We start from the raw sequence: 14743 nt of genomic DNA, 5'->3' as shown, positions 1-14743 counted from the left end.
ACCCAAGAGAATGAGAGGAAACAAGCAAAGTAAGTTAAGTTGTTTGGACACAAACACAAAGATGAATGTGGTTGAATGAGCCTGTCGCAGGGTTGAAGTTTACACAATAAATGTACAGAGATGGTCACATAATTAAAAGGTAAGAAGAAGGGAGATTTATCCGCACAGTACCTTATACTGTATACCACATTATTTACAGTACATCTTTATTGTAGACGGCTCAAAAAAAATACAATTCCTTTGTTTTACAATAAAGCCAGTATTTATGTTGCAATTTTTATTTCACAAGCAATTGAAACTGCCAAAAGTTTTAATGAAATAAACAAGCTTTTCTTAAGTATCAGAAGTCACCTGACAAAGGAGCAGCGCTCTGAAAGCTTGTGATTCAAATAAATCTGTTGGTCTACAACCTGGTGTCATGTGACTTCCAACTGTGTACCAAACCCAACACTGGCACCTCTGCAGCATAGCTTTTTTTTTAACACCAGTGTTGTTCTCTGACCCACATGTATTGGCCATAATAAAATTTAAGTATTTGGCAACATTTCAAATCTTTCAGTCTAGTTCACCAAGTAGGAATCTACGCTAAAATAAGTTTCATTATTTAACAGAAGTAAATTCATACAACATTTTAAAAAATTAGATTTACAAGTATGCCGTGAGATACTGATTTTATACACACTGTAACATGAACAGTATACTGATTTCAGTAGAAAGTTGCTTCAAAATGAATATTGCTTCATGTGAATTTAAAAAATACAGATTTATACTTTAATCTAAGTCACAGGTGTAGAATATTTAAATTCTGCAGTCATAATGTATCGCAGTGTTGTGCGATGTCTAAATCAGTCCTTGTGTTGAAATGATCTTCAACCTGGTGTCTCAACTGATATTAAGGCCAAGATTGTTACTACAGAAATTATTTTTCAACACAGTGTTTCTCAAATTGGAATATCACAACCAACTTCTCAAGGACAATTAACAATCACACTCATGTACAAATAAAGAAAATTGACACAAAAATAATAATTAATATCAGGAGAAAAACTGTAGACAGTGAAAGTGTCTGCAGCATATTTGAGATAAATGAGTTCGGAGCAGCTGGATGAGGAGACAATGGCCTAGAGGTATTAGGGCTGGACTTTTAATCCAGAGAGCCAGGTAACGTTCTGGGGACCCAGGTTCAAATCCCACCATGACTGATGATGGCATTTGAATTCAATTTTAAAAATCTGGAATTAAGGGTCCAATGATGACCATGAATCAATTGTCAATTGTCGGACAAACCCATCTGGCTCACTAATGTTTTTCAAGGAAGGAAACTCCCATCCTTACCTGATCTGGCCTACATGTAACTCCAGACCCACAGCAATGTGGTTGACTCTTAACTGCCCTCTGGGCAATTAGGGATGGACAATAAATGCTGGCCTGGCCAGACACACCCTCATCCTGTCAATGAATAAAAAAAATTCCTTCACAGAAGTTTTGATAGATATGTTCAAAATCATGAGGGGTCTAGACTCAGTAGACAGAATGAAACTGTTTTGATCAGTGAAAAGTTTGAGAACCTGTGGGGACTGTTAAAAGAAAGAAGAGACAACATGAAGAGAAACACAGTGAGTGGATAGGATCTGGAATGTTCTGCCTGAGATTGTGGTGGAGGCAGGTTCTAAGAGGAATTAGGTCTACATCTGAAGAAAAACTGCAGGGCCACAGAGAATGGGCAAAAGAGTAGGTCCAGATCAGCTGCTCTTTTAGAGAACCATTACAAACATGAAGGGCCAAGACTGTAAGACACCAGAGCAGAAGTAGGCTATTCAGCCCATCAAGTCTGCTTTGCCATTCAATGAGATCATGATTGATCTGGTAATCCTCAACTCCACTTTCTGCCTTTTCCATATAAGCCTTGATGCCCTTCCTGATATGAAATCTATATCCACCTTGAACATAAAAACACTAAAACACTATGCAGTAAGGAATTCTACAGATTCCCTCCCTTCAGAGAAGAAATTTCTCCTCATCTCTGTTTTAAATGTGTGATCCCCTTATTCTGAACTTATTCCCTTTGGTCCTAGATTCTTTCACTTTTCCAAATGACCTCTTTCTGTGCCACAATCATTCTAGGTTTAACATGCCCCATTAACAATGGAGCAATTCAGTAACAGGCAAATAATAATCCAGAAAATGCTCTTGTCTTCACCAATATTACAAAGAGAGGCACTGTATTAAGTTATTGTGTAGCAGGACGTAATTTCAACCATGTTTTATTATTGAGTCCTGTTACAATTAAGGTAGGACGAATTTCTTTAAAGTACAACAATGTGCCAAATTAAAATAGATAATAGAGAGGCTGGGCAGAAAGGTTTAGGCTTTGTATTGGTTCCAAAGAAATTGAATCCATTTCTAAAAAGCCTAATCAAAATGAAATAACCTGCCAAAAAGCAGGAAAATAATCCAAGAAATACATTGACAGTTAGAGTTTCGGGAAATACTGGGCACTCCAAGGAGCTCTTTAGCAAGTTCGAATTTAATAGTGGAAATCTTTTTTTTAAAAAAAAAGTCATGAAATTTTGAGACATGGGCAAAATTAAAATTTACTTATCGTTGTCCATCTATGAAGACTGCAGCTTCAGAAGTGTACGATCACATTATCCAAATTTTAATAGGGCTGCCTTTTCTTGCAATGACTGTTGTGCAAAAAAAAACCCGAGAAGTGTCATAACCTCTGATGATCCAAACAATGTTTTGAACAAAGTATCTTCAGAGGCCTTGTACTGCTGAGAAAGCTTGCCTTGTCTTCATCCCGTTACTAATATCAGTGTTGGCCAGAACAGCTGCCTGTGCTGGTGTTGTTGCTGCTTCTTTTGTTCCATTCAACAAAGATCAATGGTACAGTGACGAACATGAATATTATCCCAACAGCTAGAAAAGCCATAGCCTGGATAAAGTAAAAGATCACAGGTAAATTATCTCTCATTCACTGAATTAAGTGATGGTCAGTATTTAAACCATCAGCAGCATGCATTTCTGAGAGATGTGCCTGATGCCACTCTGCTAGGATTTGCAGATTTGAAATTTTAGCAGAGTGAGCATTAAGAGCATCAATTGCTAGCATCATCAGTAAGATGCCAGCGCACAACATTCAATCATTGCAAAATGCTATTAATACAGCTTTATGATAACATATATGGGGAGGTGATGGCCTACTGGTATTATCACTTGACTATTAATCCAGACACCCAGGTAATATCCTGGGGACTTAGGTTCAAATTTCTCCATGGCAGATGGTGGGATAAGCCTGGAATAAAGGGATCAATGCTGACCATTGCTGATTGTCAGAAAATCTCATCCGGTTCACTAATGTCCTGGAGGGAAAGAAACTGCTGGATTACAGGTGACTGCAGACTCATAGCAACGTGGCTGACTTTGGACAGTTAGGGAAGGACATTAAATGCTGACTTAGCCAGTGATGGCCACATTCCAGAAACAAATTTGAAAAATCATTTCGGCTTAAACAACAAAGACAAACCCATTGCAGGAAACATGTCAATGTGGATTCTAAATAATTAACCTGTAGCAATTGTTGTGCTATCTATTCCAAAAAATCTCGACAATTTCTCCCATCAAATACTCACTGGGTTGAAAACTCAAGAATTGATCCAATATCACATGTTGGACTGCAGCATCTATTCAGCGCTCAATGCAGCTCAGAATGGATTATAAGGTACCAGCATGGTTCCCACCACTGGGGCCAAAGGCAGGTGCTAACTTGCTTCAGTTGTCAGGCTGACCCCTGGCTCATTCTCCTCAGCAGTAAACGATAAAGTGGCTGCTATCCCACCAATGACACATGAAGAGTTGATGGCCAATTGGAAGGCCTGTAGCTCAACAGTGCCACTGCTGGAGCTACACTTGGTGGTTGAGATTGCACTGAGGGCCTTTGCAATGGGAAGACAGGATTGATGAGGCAGATCGCAACCTCGCTACAGGCAGGAGCAGGCATTGCTCTCTGGGAAGTGGGGTGTGACGATGGGGTAGAATCATAGAACACCAAGTGTGGAAATAGGCTATTCAGCCTATCGAGTCCACAGTGACCCTCCGAAAAGCATCCTACCCAGACCCACAAATAATTCAGCTAGCCTTCACAGCTGTGGATTTTGGGTGGAAACTGGAGAAAATCCATGCAGACATGGGAAGAATGTGAATGAGTGAGAGTGTGTGTGCGTGCATGTGTGTAAGTATGAGAGTGAGAGATCCTCCCACCTGCCAGAGGTTCTAAAGTCATAATAAAATACTGGGAGAGAGGGAGAAGAGATCCTTAATTGGTCACTGATGTGCTTTAATTTAGTTTTGAACAGGCTTTCCCACTGCTAATGTGAAAGTAAGTTAGGAGAATGTTGAGCATATCAGCCACCACCTTCCTGACTCTACCCATACACTGAACCCCCTGTTATTTGAGCTAGATATGTCTCAGTTGCCTGCAAGGTAAAGTCCTACCAGATCATAAAGCTGCTCTCTCATTAGAAAGGGGGAGTGTGTGTGTGTGTGAGTGAGAGAGAGAGAGAGAGAGAGACTTCTGGTAGTTTAACCTGAGGTTCCCCAAATCTCTAGTGAGGGAAAAGGTTGAGAGTCCTTAAGGGTAACCTCAGCTGGTGTGGGAATTGAACCCACACTGTCAGCATCACTCATCATCACTACGCAGCCCACTGAGCTAGCTAGCCCCCTATTAACTATGAGACATATACAGTGGATTCCTGCTTTAGCTGCAGAACAGCTTTCCTCTTCTTCAGAACAGGATGGTTGTACTGGAAAAGGTCAGCACTCAGAAGAAGGAAAGTGCAAGGGGAAGCAGGCTTGTGATACAAGTATTTTTTAGAACGAACTAGGCAGCAATGTTAACATGCAGAAATCTTAAAATTGATGAAAACGTAATATTAAATATACATACCCCTTTTCTTTGCCAGCTGTTTTGAGGCTCATTTTTTACAAGTTTTAAATATAAGGAAGCAGGAAGAATGAAGATCAGCATGTTAGCCGAAGTCGAGCCTGTACCACAGAAAAGAAAGACCATTTGAAAGGTTTATTAAACACAGCACAATGAAAACGAAATTAAGTTACTCAAAACATTGTGAAGTCGCATACACTAAAATAGATACTTTAACTTACCAATAACAGCAAATACATCCATTATCGATGGAATGTATATAACCAAAAGGTTGCTACCAGTGAGAAGAAAGAATGTAATAATAAAGTGATGGAGCCATGTGAATTTCCCCTTTAATACCAACAAGACAATTGAAGAGCGGACCTGTGCAAATAAAAATGACACCTGCATTTAGCAAATTCTACTAAGATAATCAGTAGCACAGCCAACTACCTTCAGTTCAGTCTCTCTCATAGAGATGTACAGCATGGAAACAAATGCTATTGTCCAACTCAGCATGACGACCAGATATCCTAAATAAATCTAGTCCCATTTGCCAGTATTTGGTCCATATCCCTCCAAACCCTTCCTATTCACATACCCATTTAGATGCCTTTTAAATGCTGAAATTGTACCAGCCTCCACCACTTCCTCTGGCAGCTCACTCCAAACACGCACCACCCTCTGCATGAAAAAGTTGCCCCTTTAGGTCCCTTTTAAACTTTTCCCATCTCACCTTAAATCTAAGCCCTCTAGTTCTGGATTCCCCTACCCCAGGAAAAATACCTTATCTATTGACCCTATCCATGCCTTTCATGATTTTATACACCTCTATAAGATCACACCTCAGCTTCCAACGCTCCAGAGAAAATAGCCCCAACCTATTCAGCCTTTCCCTATCTCTCAATACCTCCAACCCTGGCAACATGCTTGTAAACTTTTTCTAAATTCTTTCAAATTTGACAACATCCTTTTGCCAGCAGGGAGACTAAAACTGAAAGAAGTATTCCAAAAGTGGTCTCAGCAATGTCCCGTAGAGCCGCAACAGCATCTGGATGGGTATATGAACAGGAAGGGTTTGGAGGGATATGGGCTGGGTGCTGTTAGGTGGAACTAGATTGGGTTGGGATACCTGGTCAGCATGGACGGGTTGGACCGAAGGGTCTGTTTCCGTGCTGTACATCTCTGTGACTCTATAACATGAAATCCTAACTCCTATATTCAATGCACTAACCGATGAAGGCAAGCGTACCAAATGTCCTCTTCACCCTGGTTAACTGTGATAGATATTTGGTAAATGAGGGAATCAAGAATTAATGGAGGAATGAGGAAAATGCAATTGAGACCACAAGTAATTGGCTATGGTCTTACTAAATGGCCGAATTATTTGCACCTAAGTCCTATGTTCTGAAAAGGAGTCACATTGAACTTGAAATCTTAACTGTTTCTCTTTCTGTAGATAGCAGCAGACTGAATTTCTCCAACATTCTCTGTGAGACTGTGGATATACCGAGTGTGAAATTCCAGCTGCAAATTACACCGTATAAAGAGCTGCATTGCTGAAGCATCATAGTTGAAGGCTATCTGACAGAATGATGCTTTTTGTGAGAATGCAAAGGGAAAGGAATCTGAGGACCACTGTTGATTTTGGAACAAATTTCTTAAGACAAAGTTGATCAAATGATTTAAATTTAACAGGTAATACTCACTGTGAACAGAAGGACTGGAACAGTTAGAACTACAGCCGTTATTACAGCCAAGCGAAGTATCAAAATGAGTTTGTCACGATGATCATGGTAAGATAAAAGCAGCTCCTCATTAACCGTGTCTGTGAGGAACGAAAAAGTAACCAGGTGTATAATTATTTCTTGTTGTCATTGGCTTGTTTATCGATTTCCAAACAAACCTAGGAAATTTTGCAGTAATCATTCTCGTTATTATTGTTTCATAATTTATTACCAATCTCCTACTTCCAGGATCAATTAAATTAATCACACCCATTACGAAAGAAATACGAATACTGTTTTGGTTACATACTGAGTCAGCTTTTAAAGTAATGGGGGAAAACAAAAATAATGTCAGTCCGATTACTTTCTGTCTTGTGTTTAAGATAAGAATATTGAAATTTTGAACATCCTGAGGACAATTGTTCGGATGGATCACATGGCAGAATCCAGACCATGGGGTCACAGTTTAAAAATCAAGGTTTACCTATTTAAAACAGTGATGAGAGAGAAAGAAAATTATTTTGGAGACTTATGAGTGTTTTAAGTCCTTTCCTCAAATGGCAGTGGATGCAGAACCTTTAAATATTTTTACAGTAGCAGTAGATAGAATCTTGGTGAGTAAGGGAATGAAAAATTGTTGGGGACATGCAAAAATGTAGAGCTGAGAGTTAAATCAGATGAGCCATGACCCTGCTGAAGGGAGAAGCAGCCTTAAAAAGGCTGTGTGCCCTCCTCTTGTACCTTGTTCTTATCTTTTCATCTCAACAACATTTCAAAGTAAAGTACTGGCCTCCCATAACTTTAAACAAACCATCATCCTATGATAAGACGATAAGATTAGGAACAGAATTAGGCCATTCAGCCCATCGAGTCTGCTCCACGTTTCATTATTGCTGATATATTTCTCGAACACATTCTCCTGCCTTCTCCCTGTAACCATTCATCCCCTTACTAATCAAGAAGCTATCCATCTTTGGCTTAAATACACTCATTGACGTGGCCTCCGTAGACTTCTGTGACATGGAGTTCCACATATTCACCAGCCTCTGGCTGGATAAATTCCTCCTCATCTCAGTTCTAAAGGGTCATTCCCTTCACTCTCAGGCCTTGCCCTCAGGTCCTAGCCTCTAATACTAGTAGAAACATCTTCTCCACGTCCACTGTGCCCTGGCCTCTCAGTATTTTTTTTAGTTTCAATGATATTAACTCTTTACTCCTTTACAACTCTACCACACCCTCACTGTAAAAATTGTAGGCAAACTGAAATCCAATCCTTTGTTTTGGTGGTTTCAGGAAAATAAATATTCACTTTTTGTTCAGAACTGATTAATTTGGAAAACTGAATAATCTGACAAAGTAATTGAAGCGTGCCTAGATGGAGGCAGTAATGAGTCATTCTGATGCTTGCTTTTGAACTAAAGCTGATGCCATTTCAATTCCCCTCAGGAGTTAAACTTTAGCATCTTGACTGACTCTGCTGTGATGTTGAGCAATAGTGGAATGCAGTGGTGGTGTTGGCAATCATCTTACAATCTTTCAAGATTTAATGAAATCATGATAATGTCTCAACAGCAATTCGATTTATAGGCAGGGAGCTCAGGTAATACAAACTAAAAGGGACATGAACAGAGAAAATTTAGAAGGTGGGGGGATCGGGGCAAATGCTGCAATAAAGGCACAGGCTATGAAAGCAAGGAGGACATGATAAACCTTGAGAAAACAATGATTTGGCCTCAGCTGGACTACTATGTACAATGTTTGGTGCTGCACCTAGGATGGATGTGAAGTCTTTCGAGATATCAAAGAAGAAACTGATGAGAATAATTTGAGGCACTTCAATTATTTGAATAGATTGGACAGCCTGATCGACTTGTCTCAAAGGGAAGGCTGAGAAGAGACTTAACAGAATTATTCAAAAATCATGTAAAATACAGACAGAAAAGGTTGGGAGAAACTTCCCATGAACACAAGAGTCAAGAATCAGAAGATGCTGATTTAAGATGATAGGCAAAGAAGCAATGATGATAAGAGAATATATTTTCATGCAGATTAGGATCAGGAATGCAGATGCCTGAGGAGGGCAAAGCAAGTTCAATCATAGTTTTCTAAGGGGAACTGGACAAGCACTTTAAGAGGAATTGCAAAAGTGGAGGGCAAAAGGGAAGGGACAGGGGAGTGAGTCTGACTTAACTACAGTTGCAGAGAGACAGCATAAGCAGAATGGCCCAATGGTCTCCTTTGCTTTAACCATCTTCTGATTCCAGGAATGAAAACAAAAATTGCTGGAAAAGCTCAGCAGGTCTGGCAGCATTTGTGGAGAGAAATCAGAGTTAATGTTTTGGGTCTGGTGACCTTTCCTCTGAGGTGTCCGCAGAACGTTCTGAAGAAGTGTCACCAGACCTGATACATTAACTCTAATTTCTCTCCATAGCTGCTGCCAGGCTTGCTGAGATTTTCCAGCAATTCCTGTTTTTATTTCTGATTTCCAGCATCCACAGTTCTTTCAGTTTTGTCTGACTTCAGGACTTTGAATCTGGGCAGAAAATATGAACACTTACTATAGAAGGTCAGGTACCCAAATACTGCTGTAAGCAGGTAGATGGCAAACATTGAGAAGAAGGATATCGTTGAAACAACCTGCATTTTTTTGCATGTGTGACTGAAAAACAAAAATATTCAATTTATACTCAAGGCCACTAGTCACAAATTCATATTAAATACATTTTTAACTGAATATACTTACTCTTTAAGCTCACGATAGATGGGCAGTACTGACGGATGACACACAAAGGCAAAGGCCATAGTGGGCAAAGCATAAACTGTCTGGAAAATAAAACAACAATTCAAATTGACATATAAATACAAACCAAAATCAACTACAAAATAAGCTTAAAAGATTACAAAGCATCCGAGTGTGCGCGTACACACACACACACACACACACACACACACACACACACACACACACACACATCAACAGAAAACACTGTACTATTGGGAATATTTTAAACTGAATAAGTTGTTTAATTCATTTTGGGAAAAATGGGTACTGGCACATGCTCTGTCAAATCATTCAAAATTAACCACCCACCAGGGGCAGATGAAGGGCCGAGGGCTATCGGTGCTGGATTGTTAATCCGGTGATCCAGGGACCTGAGTTTGAATCCCACCACGGCAGATGGTGGAATTTGAATTCAATAAATATCTGGAATTAGGGGTATGATGCTGACCATGAAGCGATTGCTGATTGTTGGAAAGAACCCATCCAGTTCACTAATGTCCTTTAAACAAGCAAACTACCGTCCTTACCTGGTCTGGCCTACATGTGATTCCAGACCCACAGCAGTGTAGTTGACTCTTAACTCTGGGATCTATTTAGGGATGGGCAATAAATGTCATCTCGCTGGTGACACACTCATCACAAAACTACAACTAGTAAGAAGCCAACACTATTTGCTAGCTGTCGGGGGGGGCTAGGGCACAGAAACATAGATATAAGATTAAATGTATGTGATTTAGCAGAGTGAGGAAAAAGAAGGGTTATGAAGTTTATGTTACATTATATTGTCAACATTTGTAACTTCTTGTTCTTCAGCGATTACCAGCAATCTGCTCGAAGATCTTTTCCAGCACTAGTTTGGAGCTGATGTCCGCAGGACACAAAGGAGTCCTGCAGATTAACTATCCAAGTGCCCCCCTCTCCCCGACACAATTTTTGTCTTGTGTGTGGCCTATTCATTTGAAGCTGGATTGTTTTTAATTTTGTTGTACAACCGGCCCATCAGTAGCATTATAAAGGGGATAACTTCTGAGTTGCTTGCTTCCAGATTGCTACACCCCAATGCGTAAGGAATATTGTTCGCTACTCATTCATTTTGCCCTGTCTTCCTCTACACGTGTTGATATAACATTCATAATCGTAAAAATTACAGCGAGATCTCCCAACACATCTTATTGCAATGGCAACATACAGTCATGGAGTTGTATATCATGGAAACAGACCTTTTGGTCAAACTCATCCATGCTGATCAGATATCCTAAATTAATCAAGTACCATTTGCCAGCATTTGGCCCATATCCCTCTAAACCTTTCCTATTCTTGTACCCAATATGTATTCTTAGTATTGGGAATACCTAATGATATTACTTTAGGTAAAAGAAACCCTGGCATTCTTTCAAGTTCAAACAGTTATCAAGTAATGGAAGCAAAAGTAATGTAAAAGACTGATACCTTATCATTCCAGACAAAATATTCTGGTGTACACGTAATTGTACAAACAAGGTCTGTAATATTAACTGATAATGAAGTATCACAGGAAAATTGTGTCTGTTTGTAGATAACCTGAAATCAAGGAAAACAATCACGGTTTTTTTATGTTAATAAGCACAATTGCCTAAATGCATTTAACACTAATCAATCTAGATATCTACTATGTATATATTCCATAGCCATTTTCCAACTTTTCAAGTAACATATTTTTGAGGCGTGGTCTTACAACAAAGTGATATGCTATAAATGTTGGAAACCTAAAATATAAATAGAGTCCAAGTAGCAAATTATTTCTGACTTGCAATGTTAATCCTGTTTTTCCTCCCTCCTCAGTTGTTGCCAGTAATTGCAGTGTCTCCAGCTCAAGCTACTTCAGATTAGAGTTGAGGAGCTGGACTTGGAGCGACAGACGTTGCACTGCAAGGAGAAAGGGAAAACCGAAACCTGGACACTTTGTTCCAGGAGGCAATCACACTCCAAAAGTTAGGCCTTTCAAAGGTCGGCCTATTACCAAAGACAGGAGGGTGAAAGTGAGACAGGCATGGGGACCCAAGGGGCAGCTTTTGAGGAGCCTCTGTCTCTGTAATTATCCAACATTATGGTATTCTTGTAAGCTGTGTGGACAAGAATGGGGACTACAGAGAGGATGAGCAAACTGACCACGGCACTGGGAACCATTCAAGTTGAGGGAGAAAATAACAATGTAGCCATGATCTCATTGAATGACATGAGATGGACTAAATGGCCACTTCTGCTCCTATGTCTTCTAGTCTTATTTCTAGCACTTTCTGTTTTTATTTATAACAAAGTAGTTGGTTTAACTGAATGACATAGAATTATTACTTACAACAATTAGGAAGAAAATCATACATGCGAGTGAAAATCCACTTGTGTATCCAAGGTACCCTACAAAACAGGAGAAGACATTATTTTCAATATTAGCACAATCTACAACAGAAAGATAAAGAAAGAGATTCCATTGTTGGTCTTCATATCCTAAAGTACCTTTCCATCAAAAGAAGAATTGCAGCAATATTTATATCCCTTGAAGCCTAAGAGATTAAAAGAAGTTTAAAAATGCTACTACTTTTCGGCCCTGCAAAGCTCAAAGCTCAGATATCACAAAGTAATAATCAATAATCTTCTCAACCATTTCACATTCTCCACCTTGATGCCCTTCGCATCACTGAAACCTTAATCTGATTTGCTTTAATTTATTTATTGCCATGTGTATATTGTTACAAAGTACAGTGAAAAGTGTTGTATACTATCACCACTCTCGGGCACCATCTTCAAACACAGAAAAATAAACCAATACATAGAAATATAAAGGCAGAAAAATGAAGAAATAAAGAACACGTCCTTCTAGTCAAGTGCTCTGTTGTGGGCCGTGGGCCTGGTAGCCAGGCACAAGTTATCTTTGCTTTATTTCCTCCTATCATGGTTGGTTCCATTAGCATGGCCAATCCCTCAGACCCAAGCAAATCTAGTGTATAACCAATTCGCCATCCATCTGCGGATCTATCCTGATCACTTAAAAATGTTTCCAATCGCAAAAGTGGAAAGGAAATATATGGCAGAGAGGAAGATTTGGCAGGGACCGAGAGGAAGAAGAAAGGAAAGAGAAGTAACAGGATTGGGTCTGCAACAACAACTACAAGATATATGTCAAGGTACAGAAAGAGTGCATTTACACAGGATACCCTACAATGCTTATTTACACAGAACATCCTCCAATGTTTCATCCTTAACTTTTGTAGCTGACTAATTTTGCTTCTTAATCGAGTTCCAAACTAAATTTTACCAACAATGGCATGAATGATGGTTACTCTTTTTCTTTTTGGTGATTCTGAATTGCCTACGAAAATAGAACAACTTCTCATTCGGCTCTGATCAACTATAATACTGCCTTGATGTGACACCTCATCTGAAAGATGACGCCTCCACCAATGTGGACTGCACTACAACATCCCTCAAGACAACACCAACATATCGATCTAAAAGATTCTCAACTCCAGAGCAGAATTTCAACCACAAACCTCTGTCTCAGTGGCAAAATGTTAACAATATCTAAGCTGACAATGAATGCTACATAAAGAGAGGGATTTCTAGATTTGGTTCAGATACATACCTTGCTCCAGATTAAATGCAAGCAGATCAGGTGGAGAGTTTACATTTTTAATCAGAATATTCAGATGTGGCTTTGACAATTCATTGGTGGAGGCCTGAAGGTAGGTTGGTAATTTGTATTCAATCTTCCAAAGATGGAGAGTGAGTGATTGAGCCAAAACAAAACATCTTATCAAAAGAAACAATCTAAATTAAATTTAAAATATGAGAACTTTATGGCTGAGGTTTGTGACACGTTGATCCCTGGTAGTCACCAGGTTTCACAATCTTTCCCCAATATTCCTCACTTCCTCATCTCTTCTGTTACTGTGATTAGAAAAATATTAGTATAACAGACTGAGCGGTCCCTACTTCAGGTTTGACTCACATTTGAACTCTTCGCAAGAATGAGAGAGTGGAAGTTTAACTTCCATCAGATTTCAACATGAACAGGATGGTCTGATTGAAATATACTTGGAGGTTATTAATACCTTGGAAATTGGACCCGGGCCTCATGTGCACACGATGATTGGGGATAGGTGAAACGAAAGAGAAAGACACTGGGCTGGCAGAATTCCACAACATTTTTGTGAGGGTAAGAGCTCAAGAATGACAGCAAGAGTCATATTTGCTTGTGTGTACACTAATTTCACAACAAAGTTCTAAAAATGGCATTAGGGCTTTGCTTTGCATATCCAAGTATATTTCCAGTCACTGCACTTCAAGCAACTAGGCTCTTCCAGAGGAAACTGTGCTTTATCACAAACCAAAATCTGCAACTCCAAACCTAACTTTTCACCCAAAAGTGGTCAAAATAAGGTTGAAGTTAAGTTTGGTAAATCAGCAGAATGCCATTTAATGGAGACCTAAAGTTAACTGTGTTCAACGTTTTTCCAAGAACTCAGCAGCATAGGAGTGACCATCTCCCAAACTATACAATTTCCTAAATCGTAACTTAACCTTATAATCATCAGTTCTATTTTGAAGTTGATTGAGGGCGGTATGGTGGCTCAGTGGTTAGCACTGCTACCTCACAGCACCAGGAACCCGGCTTCAATTGCAGCCTCGCGTGACTGTCTGTGTGGAGTTTACACATTGTCCTGTGTCTGCGTGGGTTTCCTCCCACAGTCCAAAGATCTGCAGATTAGGTGGATTGGCCATGCTAAATGGCCCTGTATAATTCAGGAGTGTGCATGCTAGGTGGATAAACCATGGTAAATTGTGGGGGTTTGGGGATACGGTGGGGGCTGGATCTGGGTAAGATGCTTTTCAGAGGTTCAGTTTAGACTTGATGGGCTGAATGACCTCTTTCTGCACTATAGGGATTCTATGATAACATCACCACTACTTCCTTCCCCTTCACTTCCTGCCAGTTTCTCATCTTGAAAATGGAATTAAAGTTAGCAACATTCACACCCTCTTTCTCCAATGCTTAAACCAACTTCATGTGAGCCAAGGCAGTAAGCAATACCAATTCCATCTGATTGAAGTAATATTGAAATTTATATTGCACATAGCCAAATCTAGACCACATTGACTCAGGATTTACCAGCAATCACTGACTAGCACTCCTGGGTGACTTTTTTTTTGTCCCTCTGTGCACAGGACACAGAGACTAGTTGGAGTTCTCTCCCACTCTGATGGAGGTCAGCTAGATTAAGGATCATGTTGGGTGAATTAAGGATGTCCATATATTGGAAACAGTTCAAAGAA

The 14743-nt window shown here is 39.7% G+C and overlaps 1 protein-coding gene across 1 annotated transcript in view; it reads right to left on the bottom strand.

Moving 5' to 3' along the window:
• Positions 1-262: 262 nt before the first annotated feature.
• Positions 263-14743, bottom strand: part of LOC140458005 (sodium-coupled neutral amino acid symporter 1-like) — a 73969-nt gene continuing 59488 nt past the window's right edge. Inside the window, exons 9-16 of the mRNA XM_072551947.1 lie at positions 11769-11827; positions 10883-10993; positions 9395-9474; positions 9210-9310; positions 6634-6752; positions 5167-5308; positions 4949-5046; positions 263-2938 (exon numbers count right to left, since the gene is read on the bottom strand). Coding sequence (XP_072408048.1) covers positions 2816-2938; positions 4949-5046; positions 5167-5308; positions 6634-6752; positions 9210-9310; positions 9395-9474; positions 10883-10993; positions 11769-11827 — 833 coding nt within the window. The 3' untranslated portion in view covers positions 263-2815. The remainder of the gene's footprint in view (positions 2939-4948; positions 5047-5166; positions 5309-6633; positions 6753-9209; positions 9311-9394; positions 9475-10882; positions 10994-11768; positions 11828-14743) is intronic.

This window comes from Chiloscyllium punctatum, chromosome 32 (genome assembly GCF_047496795.1).
Source record: "Chiloscyllium punctatum isolate Juve2018m chromosome 32, sChiPun1.3, whole genome shotgun sequence".
Classification (NCBI taxonomy): domain Eukaryota; kingdom Metazoa; phylum Chordata; class Chondrichthyes; order Orectolobiformes; family Hemiscylliidae; genus Chiloscyllium; species Chiloscyllium punctatum.
The sequence above is the reverse complement of the archived record's forward strand: the minus strand, read 5'-3'. Positions and strand labels throughout refer to the sequence as shown.